This window comes from Amphibalanus amphitrite, unplaced genomic scaffold, assembly GCF_019059575.1.
Source record: "Amphibalanus amphitrite isolate SeventyFive unplaced genomic scaffold, NRLGWU_Aamphi_draft 002269F_arrow, whole genome shotgun sequence".
Taxonomy (NCBI): domain Eukaryota; kingdom Metazoa; phylum Arthropoda; class Thecostraca; order Balanomorpha; family Balanidae; genus Amphibalanus; species Amphibalanus amphitrite.
In genome coordinates, this window is record NW_024883752.1 from 23,735 (window position 1) to 38,620 (window position 14,886).

At 50.4% G+C, this 14,886-nt stretch overlaps 1 protein-coding gene across 1 annotated transcript; it reads left to right on the forward strand.

Annotated features, from left to right (window-relative positions):
- Positions 1-2,120: 2,120 nt before the first annotated feature.
- Positions 2,121-4,073, forward strand: LOC122376734 (probable cytochrome P450 6a13). Its single transcript, XM_043356671.1, has one exon. The coding sequence runs from the start codon at positions 2,250-2,252 to the stop codon at positions 3,777-3,779; it is 1,530 nt and encodes a 509-aa protein (XP_043212606.1). The 5' UTR covers positions 2,121-2,249; the 3' UTR covers positions 3,780-4,073.
- Positions 4,074-14,886: the final 10,813 nt, after the last annotated feature.

Consider the following 14,886-nt stretch of genomic DNA (forward strand, 5'->3'; position numbering starts at 1 on the left):
TCTAAGCATCCACAGATATGAGAATGGACTGAGTATGCCGGGTGGGCCGACAGGTGGCGCTGAAGAAAAACTTCAGTAGAAAAACGAGAAACTGACCATAACTTTGGAACCTGAAGATAAACCTATGTAAAAAATAACTTCATACAAAATCTGTGGTTGGTAAGATGTCATAAAACTACATAGGCATTTTTATGTCATTCCTAGGATGATTTTTGAGTTTTTGTCATGGTATGTCATGTGTCTCAATACATGATATGTCGTTACGAGCGAGCGAGCGCAGCGAGCGAGCGTATACTGAATTAACCCGCGCCCCGAAGGGCTATCGGCGGACCCTACCACCCGTAGGGGGGGGGGCGTTTCAGGCACCCCCCCTAAGATCTCGGAAATTTACCGGCCGATTTTCAAAATTCAAACGGCGTTCGATAGCCCCACCCGGGAACTACCTACCGATGACGTCACAGGTCAGGTCAAACAAAGGTCGGATTTTCACCGTTCACAGCCATTTCAAGAAATGTGTTGTGAAATCGAGTAAATTGGTAAGTTATTGAAAACCATCGATGGTACATTGTTCGTCAAACACATACTTCGCTTGGTTTCGTAGTGATTAACCCTCGCATGTGTGCGGCGTTTGCCAGCTTCTAATGTGTAGGGGGGGGGGGGGGTCGGTTGGACCCCCCCTTGCCGTTTGGCCCCTGATCGAGCTAGAGCTTCGCGGAAAGAACGAGCGTGTTGCCCGTGACGAGAGGAAGCCGATGATACCCAATTTTAAGGTCCTAGGTCATTGGTTGACCTTCCAGGTCAGGTCAATGACCCAAAGTCGGGAAAATCGGGACCTGTTAGAAAGTCGTTAAGTGTGGCTGCTAAGGGTTTTTTTTGGGGTGCTGATCACGAATATCGTGTTAGTTTTGATCACAGATGATGTCTTGAAGCATTTAGACTAGGTCGGGTCAGGTCAGGTCAGGTCAACCAGTAGGCGTCGTGACGGGTATTCGTAGTACGTGTCAACCGCCTCTGAAAGCTTCGTAACATGTTACGAAGTCACCAAAACTACTTCGTAAATGTTCAAATGGTTGCTAAATTCGAATTCAGCTCCAAAAACTAGCCTAGAAACATGTAAAACTCGAAAAAGTGAACCGAGGTCACCCGAGGTCACCAAAGGTCAATGACCTGACCTGACCTTCAGGTGACCTTGACACACACGGGAGGAACATCAAATCACATGTTTGAACGTTTGAAACCACGAAAAGCTTGCAAACACGCGGCTAGTGCGAGCCGACATACGCGAAATCGCGATTCCGGCCAAACATGGTCTCGGAAAAGAGGTCACAGGTCAAAGGTCATTTGGGTCAGGGTCATGAAATTTTCAGGGTAGGTGTAAAATTGATCAATGCGAGGGTACTGAAAGTTTCGTCGCGATCGGCCGCTTTTTACGCGAGTTATTCGCGAAAAACCATGGGGGGGTCCATCCGACCCCCCCCCCCTACACATGCGAGGGTTAAGCCATGCTGTTGGACAAGGCGTTTCAAACCCTCATGTAAACGAGGTCTATTATGTAGATTGGTAGACTAGGAAGCTGGTGGAATAAGGAACATTTTCGGATTGGAGCCAATGATATTGGAGTGCTGCGATATCGGCTAGCAGGCGAGCTGTTGCTACCTCTTATTCTGCTACTAGGAGCTATCGGTTGCCACGACAAGCAATTTATGTCCAGACTGCCTTACATCACTCAGTGTGTACCCGGGTGATGTCACGGATATCCTGCCCAGTGCCCAGCTGAGCTGATTGCTGATGAAACGTGCATGGCGTCTGACGACACACTCACGCACACGCGCCTACAGTTGTGTGACCACTCACTGACACACAGATCGACATACACAGTACCCGCATTCAGCTTCAGGCACGGGATGATTCAACCCATTCCAGGAGAGAGACCTGCGGGCAGTGTCTGCGTGCTCTCAGTAGTGTAACGTCTGCAAAGACCCGGACCCAGCCATCTGGTGGCGCTGCCCGCCACAGCCCATATACGGGCCGTGACATCAGCCGGCGAACACCGCAGTGACGCAGCACTTCTGCCGCGCTCAAGTACATTTGTGGATCCACTCAGCGCGTGACCTTGGCACACGGGGGCGGGTCTCGGCGGGCGCGGGCGGCGGCGGCGGCGCATTGGTGCTGTGGACGGCGGACAGTGCGCATCTCTCTGAGCTGGCTTTCTTCCTCTGCTTTCTGGAGCTCTTTTGGTGGCCCTCGCCATGATCGGTACGCTGCTCGGCGTGCTAAGCGCCGTTCTGAAATGGGTGTTTACTCCCCTGCCGTTGGCGGTTCTGGCCTGCACCATGGCCACCATTTACTACTTGATGACGAAGGACTACAGGTTCTGGAAGGCTCGTGGAGTGCCGGGTCCTACCCCAACGTTCCCCTACGGCAACGAGTTCGGGCCGCCGCTAGTTGACTTCATCGGCTTCGAGGAGTGGATCTACAACACTCAGGGCGGAAAGAAGTTTTGTGGTTACATTGAGATGGCGCGTCCAGTTTTGTACGTCGGGGATCTCGACCTCATCCGCGCCATCACCATCAAGGACTTCGAGAGTTTCACCGACCGGCGAGACCTGGCCATCAGCGAAGATTTCATGGAGATGCTTCAGGTGCTCAACGGAAAAGAGTGGAAAGACACCAGGTCTGTTATGTCTCCGACGTTCTCCTCCAGCAAGCTCCGTGCGATGCACCAGCTGTGTCTGGACAACGCCTCCAACCTCAACGACTATGTGAAGGCGGAAATGAAGCGAACAGGAGGAGAGATCGACATAAAGGACTGCTTCGGTCGTTTCACCATGGACAACATCGCCTCCTGTGCGTTCGGTGTCAACTGCAACTCGTTCAAAGACCCGAACACAGAGTTTGCGAAAAACGCCGCCGTTCTGTTCGAGGCACCGACGGGTTTCGCCGCAGTCAGACTGACCTTGCTGGTGCTTCTGGGTAACATAGTGCAGAAGATTCTGCCAGATCCCCTGAAATCTGTTAACCAATTCTTCGCACGCGTGGTGAACCGCACCATCAATGAGCGCCAAACGGGGGACCGGCGCAAGGACTTCCTCCAGCTACTGTTGGACACTAAAGACAAGGACGGCAAGCGCATTCTCACCGACTCCAGCATCATCGCCCAGTCGGTGCTCTTCTTCATCGTCGGCTACGACACGACTGCAAAGTTACTGACGTTCGCCGCTTACTGCCTCGCTACTAACCCGGAGGTGCAGGATGGCATCCTCTCCGAGATTGACGAGGTCCTGGAGCGCCACAAAGGTCAGCTGACCTACGAGGCACTCGGAGAGATGCACCAGCTTGACCGAGCCATCTCGGAGACCCTGCGCCTCTATCCGCCAGCTGCGCGCATCGAGCGTCTTTCCAGCAAGGAGTACACGCTGCCGGGAACGAACGTTACCATCCCCAAGGGAACCGTGGTGCAGATGCCGATTTTCACTCTACATCGTGACCCGGACCACTACCCGGACCCGATGCGCTTCGACCCGGACCGTTTCCTGCCGGAAGAGAAGGAGAAGCGCCACCCGTGCGCTTACATCCCGTTCGGCAGCGGGCCGCGCAACTGCATCGCCATGAGGTTCGCCCTGTTCGAGGCCAAGGTGGCGCTGGCTGCGATGCTGCGTGAGACGCGCTTGGAGCCTGGCCCGAACACGCCCAAGCCACCGATGCCGCTCGACAAGAGAGCCTTCTTGCTGACACCGGAGGGGAACAAGGCTTTCCTGCGAGCCGTCCCCCGTAAATAGGCATTGGGCAGGCATGTATGCTGCTCATGCTGCTTTTGCTTCTGCTAGTGATGGTCAGGAACGGTGTCTTTGTCTGGAGAGCAAACGGCTAAGCTTCTTGATTCACGTCGCTGTTATTGCCAGTAGGGAACCAGTATTGTATGTATGTACCTATATCGTTCAAGACTTGTAATTATGTTCAATGTTTTACTAAGAGTAACAGCTTGCGATAAGTGCATGTAAAACATGATATAAAAGTATTGAAAATTGAAACATCGAGCCCTGGTTCTAACATTATAGTTGTCACTGTGGCCATTCATCTTTTTTATCTTTCAAAGCCTGCCATTGGCGACACTCTGTCAAATGCTCCGCCATTTCGATGCGTAGTCTTTCTGATGGCGTTGAGCCTCATCTTTCAGACAGTGGGTACGGCTGACTGGAACCTTTACTTAGCCCTCGCCGGCCGAGGGGGGGGGGCATCGGGTGCCGCCCCCCCATATATTTTTGCGATAGCTCCGAACACGCTGGCGATAGAGAGCTTTTAGACTTGGCATACCTGACCTTTGATTCAAGCCGGATCTTTGAACACCAACCGCATTTTCGGGTCAGGTCAGGTCACTGACCTATGACGTCATAAGTGAACCTCTGCACGGTCTTCAGATGTTGCAAATTCGCAACGCCCTCACTGCCAGAGGAGGTTTCACAAGGAAATGAAACTTGCAGGATCTAGTATACATTATGAGTCTCACAACTTGTATATCTCGGATTTTTCCTAAAGGTCATATGAGGTCAGGTCATTTTCGCGACCTCACCATTATAAGTCAATGGGGAAAAATACAAACTGCTATTCTGGCGCCGGGAACGATCTCTAACTATCTCAAGCACACAGAATCGTGATTTGATGCACTCCTTGCAAGGTTAAATGCGTCACTTTTGCCATGTTGACCTTGCGTGACGTCACTTATGACGTCATCAAGGTCATATTCGTTTTTCGTCAATAATCCCCGATCAACTAGACCTAGCGAGTCGGGAAAGCCACCAATTGACTCAGGAAGACCTGCCTAATTGAATGATATGCGACATGACCTCTTCCGGCAAACTTCGTGACATGGGGGCGCTGACCTGACCGTGACCTGAGGTCAACACCCTAAGATGACCTGACCCAAACAAAAAGTATATCATTCGACGCGCCTGGGCGAGGCGAACACGATGCTGCCAAAATCGCGGCTCTTCTACTGTTTTTTTTTTTTGCGAAGTTATTCATTAAAAACTGAACCGTACCTTTGGACACTTGACCTGACCTCAGAGGTCACCGGTTGACATTGGACCTTAAAATCGGGTACCAATCTCTGTGTCTCGTAACGGTGCAAACACTTTTTTTCCGCGACGCGCCAGCTCCACCAGGGGTGAGGGGGTCGTACCCGCCCCCCCCCCCCCCCTCGGCCGGCGCGTATGTAGATAACCAATAGGTCCGGTTAGAATATCGCCGACATGCTCCTCTTTTTAAGCACGGCCGATTGGATATCAGCGTCTCGGGTCGCCTGTCAAGGTTATCGCGTGACTCACTTCATCACGGAGGCCGAACCGCAAACAACACGATAGTACATACTCCTGGCCATCGACTTTATATGGCAGCACTGGTGAATACAGGGCCCAATCTTACCAATGCCGTAAATAGGATTTGGCAGCACTGGCTGGAGTAACGGCACTTGCGAGTATGCCAAGTATTTTCTTTTATTTATCATTCATCTAATCTTGTCCAATGATTTTGACAGCGGGAATGATTACGCATGTTTCCTGGACGAAAGAATAAATAAATGTTGAATAGTTCTGAATGTTACCAAATGCCGTGAATGTGCATTCACGGCATTTGGTAAGATTGGGTCCAGGGGCCTGTGAATTAAACCGCGCACCGTGGCCGGGGGGGGGGGGGCTAAACGGCCCCCTGTCCTTTTCCGTCGATATCTCCTAAGCGGCTGGATATATCACCACCAAACTTTTAGGACCCCTCAGGGCATCAATTTTACACGTTGTGACGAAAAACGTTTCCAAAGGCGATGATAGGTTGGCCACAAATGACGTCAGAATGACGCCATGTTCTGCCATTTTCGACCGAAAAAAGTCCTTCGCGAGAAGAGCTGTCAGGCCTACAGCTTTGAGGATACAAAAAAATGATTAGGAGGTAAAAGGTGTAGGATTAACAGGGCTACAAAACTATTACCTCAGATTTTTGCATTTTTTGTGTTTTGACCCCCAAAATCCAAAAAGCATTTTTTAAATATATTAGCCAAAACCATTGACCTCTATAGTAATCTAGACGGCCCACTCCCGCGCCGCAATCGTTCCCGTATGGGGGCTCAGTGGCGCCACCTGCAAGTGGTCAGAAGTTCCCGGCCCCTATAGATGGTCTATGTTAAGTGGGTAACTTTTGAAGCTGATTTTTATGAAAGATACAGCCTGCGGATGGCTGAAAAGGATTGTTATGTAACTGAACATGCTTTTTTTAAGGTGTGATGTGCTCGATTACCAACAGGATGGCTCGAGCCATGCAATAAAGTGCATTATTTCAAATGACCCGGACGCTGGCAGTACAAAGCATACCGAAACGTGGAGAGCCTCCCTGCCGTAGGTAAGGCCATGCAGGACCAGGAACGTACACACTTCTTACTCAGGTGGCAAAAGATGATCATTCCAGATCGATGGTGATCCGCGGGCTGGATTCGGCCCGCGACCATTTGACGTCCGGCTAGCGTCTTGTAACAGCAACTAACATCGCGTTCCAGCCCGTGGTACCTTCATATATCGATTTTATTTTCCGTACAACAGTCTATTAATTACGCTGTCATATATTTCTCAAATATTGCGTGTGACTGTAGCAAATTGCAACCATTCCATGCTCCGGCCCGCCGGCTGCTTCCTAATCGCTTATCTGGCCCGCACACAAAAAAGGTTGCCGATCCCCGATGCCTATAAGCACTGGCAGACTATCAGGGATGGAAATTGCAAGTAGACGAGAGGCAGCCGATTATACCTGATTTTAAGTTCCTAGGTCATTGGGTGACATTCCAGGTCAGGTCAATGACCCAAAAGTCGGGAAAATCGGGACCTGTTAGAACTTCGTAAAGTGTAGCTGATATGGGGTTTATCGGGGTGCTGATCACGAATAGCATGTTAGTTTTGATTACAGATGGTGTCTTGATGCATTTATAAGGCCAGGTTGGGTCAGGTCAGGTCAGGTCAACCAGTAGGGGTCCTGCCGGGTAGGTATTCGTAGTAGGTGTCAACCGCCTCTAACAGCTTCCCAACATGTTACGAAGGCACCAAAACTACTTCTTAAATGTTCAAATGGTTGCTAAATTCGAAGTAAGCTCCAAAAACTAGCCTACAAACATGTAAAACTCGAAAAAGTGAACCGAGGTCATCAAACGTCGATGACCTGACCTTACCTTAAAGTGACCTTGACACCCACCCTAATGCACGGGAGCAACATCATATCACATGTTTGAACGCTTGAAACCACGAAAAGACTGCTAACGCGCGGCTACACTCAGAAAACACTTTGAGAACATTTTTGAATAAGGGCTCATATGAGTGCCAAAACAGGGCTCAAATCTGTATGATTTTAAAATCGGGATCAGTTAGGCGCCCTTTTCGGGCTCAAAGTACATTAGCCCCGAAAGCGGCATCAGTTCGTCTTCCTTTTCGGGCTCAATTCGAGCTGCGTTTTAGGGCTCCATACGACATTCCGCCATTCCGTCTTTTGCTGTTTTCAGTGCCATGTGTTGGTGTACCTACCGCCGTGATTTCAAAATGAATGGTAAGTTATTAGTTATCAGTTTTCGCTATCTTTTAGAAAAAATCAAGATGTTGATGCTCATGCCATTTTAATCCCTTATCAATTAAAATTGTGGTGGCATTTGTTCAGAAAAGGTCTGATCTACAATTGTGGCGCCGTTGATACGAATACGCACGGGTTTGATTATTCGTTTTTCTTGTATTTGCGCCACATGAAAGCATCATATCTGGATTCAGGATGTCAAATAGTGTAAGAATGTGCAAAAATTTTGTCTGGTTCTTCGTGATGATGTGATTGAAGCAATGCTTTCAAGGGTAGGTAAGGATTTTGTTACTTGTTCGTAATGGTTATCTTGATGCTCAACTAAAATTAATCCTAACCTTGCCTACTAACCTATTAAGTTAAACTTAGTACCAATACCTACCAACCTACAACCTATTTGGATCTTTCATATACTTATAACATGCTGCTGCTTCTGCTAACATGCTGCGGAATGCTGGTTGACATGATGGAATGCTGGTATGACAGTGTTCCATGTTTCAGAATTTTAGGTGAATAACCACACATGATGGGGAAAATGTTTTCATCCTAAAAATATGACAAGTGGCTTTATTTCATCTTTGCTAAAAAAACATGTCAAAAGTTTGATTCAACAGCCAGCTGCCAGGTTACGCATGACTTGACAGTTGATGCATCTACTCTACATCATTTCATTTCAGATCCTGTGAAGGTTCTGACAAAATCTGAGGTAAAAATGGCATTATGCAGTTTTGCGGAAGACTAAATCTATCTCATTTTGTCTTCAGATTTTTTTTATTGGGACACCCAATTGAAATCCAATTTTAGAACACTGTGACACCATGCCTGTGTGCCAAGTAAGAGGAAGGGTCTACAAGTAAACATCAAGATAACCAATTATGGACAAGTTGAGACTTGAGTCATGAGCTCTTATTTGTGGTTACAATACCTTCAACTGCATGATTTTGCACAACTTCCATACAGGCATCCAGACTGGAAAAGGTTCAAGTCCATACTTATTCTGGTGCTTGAATATGGCAGTTCAAAGATGGAAGGCATATGATGCTACAAAATGAAAAAATAATTCAACTTACCTACAAAAAATAGGTATTCATATCTATCCTAAACTAAACTAACCTAAACTTACCTAACCTAATCCAACCCAACCCAACCACCCCAACCAGCCCAGCCCAGCCCAACCCAGCCCAGCCCAGCCCAGCCCAGCCCAGCCCAGCCCAGCCCAGCCCAACCCAACCCAAAACCTACAGTCTAAAACCTAGAGCTAAAACCTGCAGCCCAAACTGGAAAACATCCATATGGTACGCCGGACGCCCGTGAAGCCGTCATGCGCCGAAGTTCGGCGCAAGCTATTTTGCAATTTGCGCTGAAATTTCTCCATTATTTGCGCCGAAGGTTAGTGCCCTTTTGCGTCAAAATTAAGCCACTTATACAAAAAGCACGTTTACATCTGCTGGCCAAGGTTTTATAAACCAGACAGAACGCTCTGGGCCTTAACCACTCCTGACTCCCATGTTTGAGCGTCCAAATTAGTTGATGTTTCCATGGAAGCTGAATACCACAATACGTGTAGCGCACTGTAGCATCGTGCCGTGAAATAAGGCTCGGGACGGAAGTTCCGGGGTCACAAAAATTGGTGTGGCGGTGTTGTCGCGGCTGGCGGGCTCCAGCAAGGGGTTTAAGTTTACGACACCACTCTTGTTTCAGGAGAGGTGTCAGCGATTCGAGACTACTTGGGCATGCGGGCAGCGGGGTCGGCGTGGCTGCCTGCGGCTGCGGCCACACATCTTGGCGTCCTGGAGGCGGAGATGCTGATGGTGGCATGAGTCATCACTGGCTGCCCGATTTCCATGCTCCAAGACTCGCCGTGAGGGCCGAGGCGGGCGTCGTGCCGATGGAGAGATGAGGAGGGATGCGCTGGCATCGCGCCTACTGGCGAAGGCGCTCTCCCTCCCGTCGGAGGACCCGCCGCGTCGTGGCGGAAGCCCCCCCCCCAACCGTGACTGAAGTCAGTGACCGGCTGGAGAGAGCGCGGGGGAGCGGTGTGGGACCACTGGAGTGGCGCTGCCCGCCGAGGCGCGCTTATCCACGAGACTGCCCCCGTAGACGCCAACAGACGGCGTCACGGTCCACCTGGACCTGCTGCCGATCGGGGCGTCCGCGACAGCGAGGAGGAGTGCTGCGGAGGCGTGACTGGGAGCGCTCCCCCAGCGTGCGACGTGGGCCTGGGTCGACGGGTCTGCGACCGGGGGAGTAATAGGAAGGCGGCGCTGGGGTCCTCACCGAGCACCCAGACAGTACAACATTGGTACTGCGGGAGGCGGCGGGGAGGATTTGCTCCATTTACCGATCTGAGATGGTGGCGCCCAAAACGGCAAAGCAACATCTCCTGAAGCACCCGTCCTTCGAGGAAGACCCCATAATCATTTGCTCCGACTCGCAGGCGTCACTGGCGACGCCACGAGGTGGACAAGTGGCCCAGACACCCCCCCCCCTCATCCCCTAGGTGCCGCCATCTGGGAGTATATGATGGCCCTAGTGGCTGTAGGGGGCCGAAGAATCCACCATAGAAGGAGGGCGGCGATAGCCCGATTAAGCTGGGCGTCCAGTGGAGCCTCGGCTCTATCATGGGCATTGGGCAAGGACTCTGCGAGCACCCCCGTCTCCTCCATCTTCGACGGCACTCCAGTCAGAAAGCTGTCCCCACCCGAGTTTCCCAGCAGCATGGGCCACATGAAACCGAACAGCGCCGAGCCGCTCGACGCTGAGGACCAGGCGAGAGTAACAGTGAAAAGGTGAAACGCTCGAAACGGCGCGCGCCGCCGGCCGAGGGCGCCGAGCCGGCCCAGGCCGGCTGCGGGTCAAACAGAAGCCGTCTCCGCGGCGGCCGCCCAGTGACAGCGACTCGGACTGACGTCGAGGCACCGCTGCCGCCTCCGCCGACCAACCCGCCGCCCAGCAAGGGCAGTTTGAAGGCGGCTGCGCCGGTGAAGGTGGCGCGGCCTGGCAGGGGCCGCGGCCGGCCCACTCCCAGCTACCCGTCCCGCGAGGTGCTCAGTACCACCGACTCGTCCGATTCTGAGGCAGCGCCGTCGGCGGGCCGCCGCCAGCAGTGACGACGACCGGCTGGCGGCGTTCGCGCGGGACTTGTCCGACTCCTGGTACTCGGACTTGCCGCCCAAACTGGACGCCGGCGGCGTGAGCACCAGCAACGCCAATAAAAAGTCCACCTTCATCCGGCTCTTCTCGCACCGTGTCAAAAGGACTACGCCGCGCGGCCGGCCGGCCAACTCGAATGAGCGCAGCGAAGGGCACACGTCCCCGACGGCGGCACTGGCGCCTCCCGCCGCGCCGCTGCCGGCGTTGCTGGCAACGCCGATCCAGGCCCATCGATTTCTACTGTTTTGTTGCCTACGTGCCGCTGCCGCCGCTCAGCCAGCACAATGGCGTGCCGGTGTTGCGCTGTCGGATCGAAAAGCGGCTCGTGCAGCGGACGGACGGGTGCGGCCCGCGCGATGAGCCGCCGCCGCACACCGAGCTGCGCCGCGCGGACGTGAAGGTGGAGCTGGCAGCGGCCTGCTCAGTCCCCTCAACGGCGTCGACCGGCTCTCCGGCGATTTGCGGTCAGAAACGCCGCCGCTTCTGGGACCAAGGTGTCAGAGCGCGGCGCTGCCCGTGAGACGTTAAGGGTGCGTTTCACGCGTAACGCTATGAGAAACGTTTTTCGTAAATATCTAGAGCATCGTTGCTTCGATTGCCTTCGTTTTTGGATATGTTATGAAGGACGTTAAACTCGTCATCACAGAGTGGTTACTGTTATTCTGCAATCCACATATACTGAGCAATTGAGACAAACATATTGCAAAATCAAAATTTCAAACGAATAGAACTCAACAACGGATTGTCGTGCGTCTGTGATGTTTGCAATTTTGGACAGACGAAGTCAAGGAAAACATTTCCTAGCAAGCCTTTTTTCCAATTTTGTACTGTGTTTTGCATGATACAATTTTCATCTTGCAGTGCATTGCATGAAAGCCATGACAGCAATTTCAAAAATGTGGCTGCTAGGAATCATAAAGACATCAATTCTCTACACAATCCTGAAGAGTGAATCATCATTGCATGTATCACTATGCAGTTCTATTCATTTGAAAGTCATTGCACAGCTAGTTCATAAAATCGCCGAGAGATGTCTCTGGCTGTATGGCCCGCGCGTTTCGACGGTCCCCTCGGCTCGTCACTCAGCGGCGTTTGTTGACACAGTGTCACACCCATTAGTTACGGCGCTCCGCTGGCGTTCGGCCGCCGTCGAGGTGCTCTGAACCCTCCCTGCTAAGTTTCGGGGTGACCAGACGGGTCGGAGACTCATCCCACGATCTCTCCATGAGCGGCGCCCAGCCAGGCGTCTCCTATCGCGTGCCTCTCACTCTTGATCGGGAGTGCGCCGGAAGGAGCTTGTGAGCAATTGAAGACTTTGAAAAAGTCACAGATTTGTGTGAGTGGTATTACGAACAGCGAACAGGTATATTTTGACAATAGGTGCCTATTTGACCTGACCTGGGCAGTCGGAACTGAACATAAATAATGAAAATAACCAGCAATACCTACAAATTCCATGGAGACATAGACCCAAGTGACGTGAGACTAAATATCAGTTCGATTGTTATCTCAAAACCCTCGCCCTAGCAGGGTATTTTTCATACCCCTCCCCGGGCGTTTCGAAACTAAGCGTCATAGCTCGCTTCGCAACAAAGAGCAGTCGATTGCTCTCAACGAGTACATTCTCGCGATTGGTGGTATATTTTTTTACACTAATTTAATATTTGACCCAGCAGGTCAAAGGTCAAATTTCGGGGAAAGCTGCAATTATCCAAATTACTTAGCCAATATTGGTGAATCTATGAAAGATAGCGACATGAATGAAACCTTTTTGACCGTGTTTCTCAACGAATTAGCAACAAAATGATATATAATTGATTGCATTTCAGTCAAAATAGCGTCTCTAGATATAATTTTTCAGGCATCACTTTTGAAGCAATAAAGCTACGAAAAGACTGCATAATAGCAATTAGCAGCACGGTAGTCCTCTCCTCGTAAGTTCGAATCGTAGCATATATGTGTTGACTTCGAAAGAGGTCAAAGATTGACCTCGGATCACATAACCTTATCACGTAACCTCACACTGGTGGGGGCTAATTTTTGCCCCTCTCACCGTATCTCCGAAATTATTGGACGGATTCGCAAAACTCAAACGGCGTTCGATAGCCCTGTTGCATTGATAAAATTAATTTTATTGACCTCAGGGTCACTGATTACGTCACAGGTCAGGTCAAAGTTAAAATGTTTCACCGTTCACGGGCCTTCTAGTAAATGCGTTACATTGATTAAAAGGCATTTTATCGAAAATCATCGATAAAGCGTCGGTTGCTAGTACAGATGTTGCCAAAAGACGTCGCTGATACCAGGTCAGGTCACAGAGGTCAGGTCACCAAGGGTCAACACATGAACCCAACTTTACTAGGGCCGTGTGATTCATGTTTTGTGACCAATTTTTCACTTCCAACTCAATGGACTTGGTTAGACGACCATGAGGGACGATTTAGGTTACTTTCTGGTGGAGGTTAGGTCAAGGTCTGGTAAAAAAGGTCAAATTTCGAAGTTGATACTTTTGCATAAAAAGGGTACCTATTTCGATGTACCTCATCACGGGGAATCCAATCGGTCGCAAAACGTCCTCAATTTTGCGACCGATACCCCCGAACCCGATTACGACACGCTGACGAAGTTTTGTGATAAAATTAGAAAGCTCCGACCCGAACGATTTCTTGGGGATTTAAGTCCGGATGAACTTAACTCATAATTACATTATAAGTAATCATGATTACATTATAAGATTCCGAGACATACAAGTTGTAGCTACCAATGGCCTTATTACATCGTGCACTGCAACTTTCAAGGGACTCAGGCATCTACTGTAGCTCTGAAGAGGTGACAAAATTGCAAAAAGTGTTTTATAAAGCATATTCTTCTGTGCCTTCTGATGCGATAGTCCGGCACTATACAGTGTAGCTCTTGCTGATAGCTCGTGCAATAACCCGAGTTTCGAACATCTAGGATATACCTGAACTTGGTGACCTAAACTTCTGAGACCGGGGTTCCACAATTTCACACACGATGAGATATTAATGCATGATAAGCTATGCCAAATTTCGCGGCGCTTATACGGGCAAACAAAACTTGCAAGTTTGACAAAAAAAAACGTCCCACTTCCCCAAGCGAGGATTAATGAAGCTAACACTATGAATGTGACTAAAGCTGCTTCCCTGTACCTCATTCTGTTAGCCCTTTCATTATTCCGGTCTTTCCCTACCCGTGTGTCGGCGCGGGTTCGGCCCAATGTGATTCGACTGTGCCTGACATCTGGTCCTTTCCGCCCGGCCTGACCGGCGCGGCGGACCCGTGCCACTCCTCCCCGAACTCGCGGGGCGCGGATTGGGAGGGGCAGTCGAACCCCTCTGCGCTAACAGATGGATGGACAGGGGAAATGTGATACTTGTCCTATGACAACAAACCGGCGTTCAGCGCTAGGGCCATCTACTGGTCTAGAAACGTATCTCTATGTCGGCAAGATCCTCGCCAGGTGGTGTAAAGGTCGCGTGAAACGCACCCTTAAGTTAGCACAGGCAATGTCGTCTGCACTCCTTGCAGTTCATGTTGAATACACAACCATGTTGCGAAGTAATAGGCGCCGGGTTTTTCAGTTCATAGAACTTTTTCCCTGGCTATTACACCCCACGACCGAACACTGACACCTTGCACAAGCATGACTGTGTGTATGAATGTTAATAAATACATGAACCAATGTTGTGTTTTCGGTTCCAGTACCTTCTTTGGGCACCTCGGCAACAAGTAAGTAATCCGTTAGCTTTGCCACACCTAAGATAGGCTCCCACGTTGTTATTTGCTCCCGGGTTAACATAAACCGGTTTAACGTAACTTTTGCATCCCGGCCAAAATTGCCGGTTAACTGTCCCACCGCTCGAGACTGGCGCTAGGCTAGCCGAGCAAAAAAAAAAGTTTGTCCGCGGCTTCGTCTTATTCGCAGCTGCTGGACACGGGCGAGGGGGGAGGAGGGGCTGCATCGGACGAAAAGCGGGCTCTGGTATTAACTGGATTTTTTGCCAGCTGGCGCCGTATGGTGGCGCTAGCAGAGCTTCTTACATATCAATGCTAGATATAAAAGAATGAATATTTACCAATCAATTTTTCATTTAAAGCCATTTGAAATATTTATGT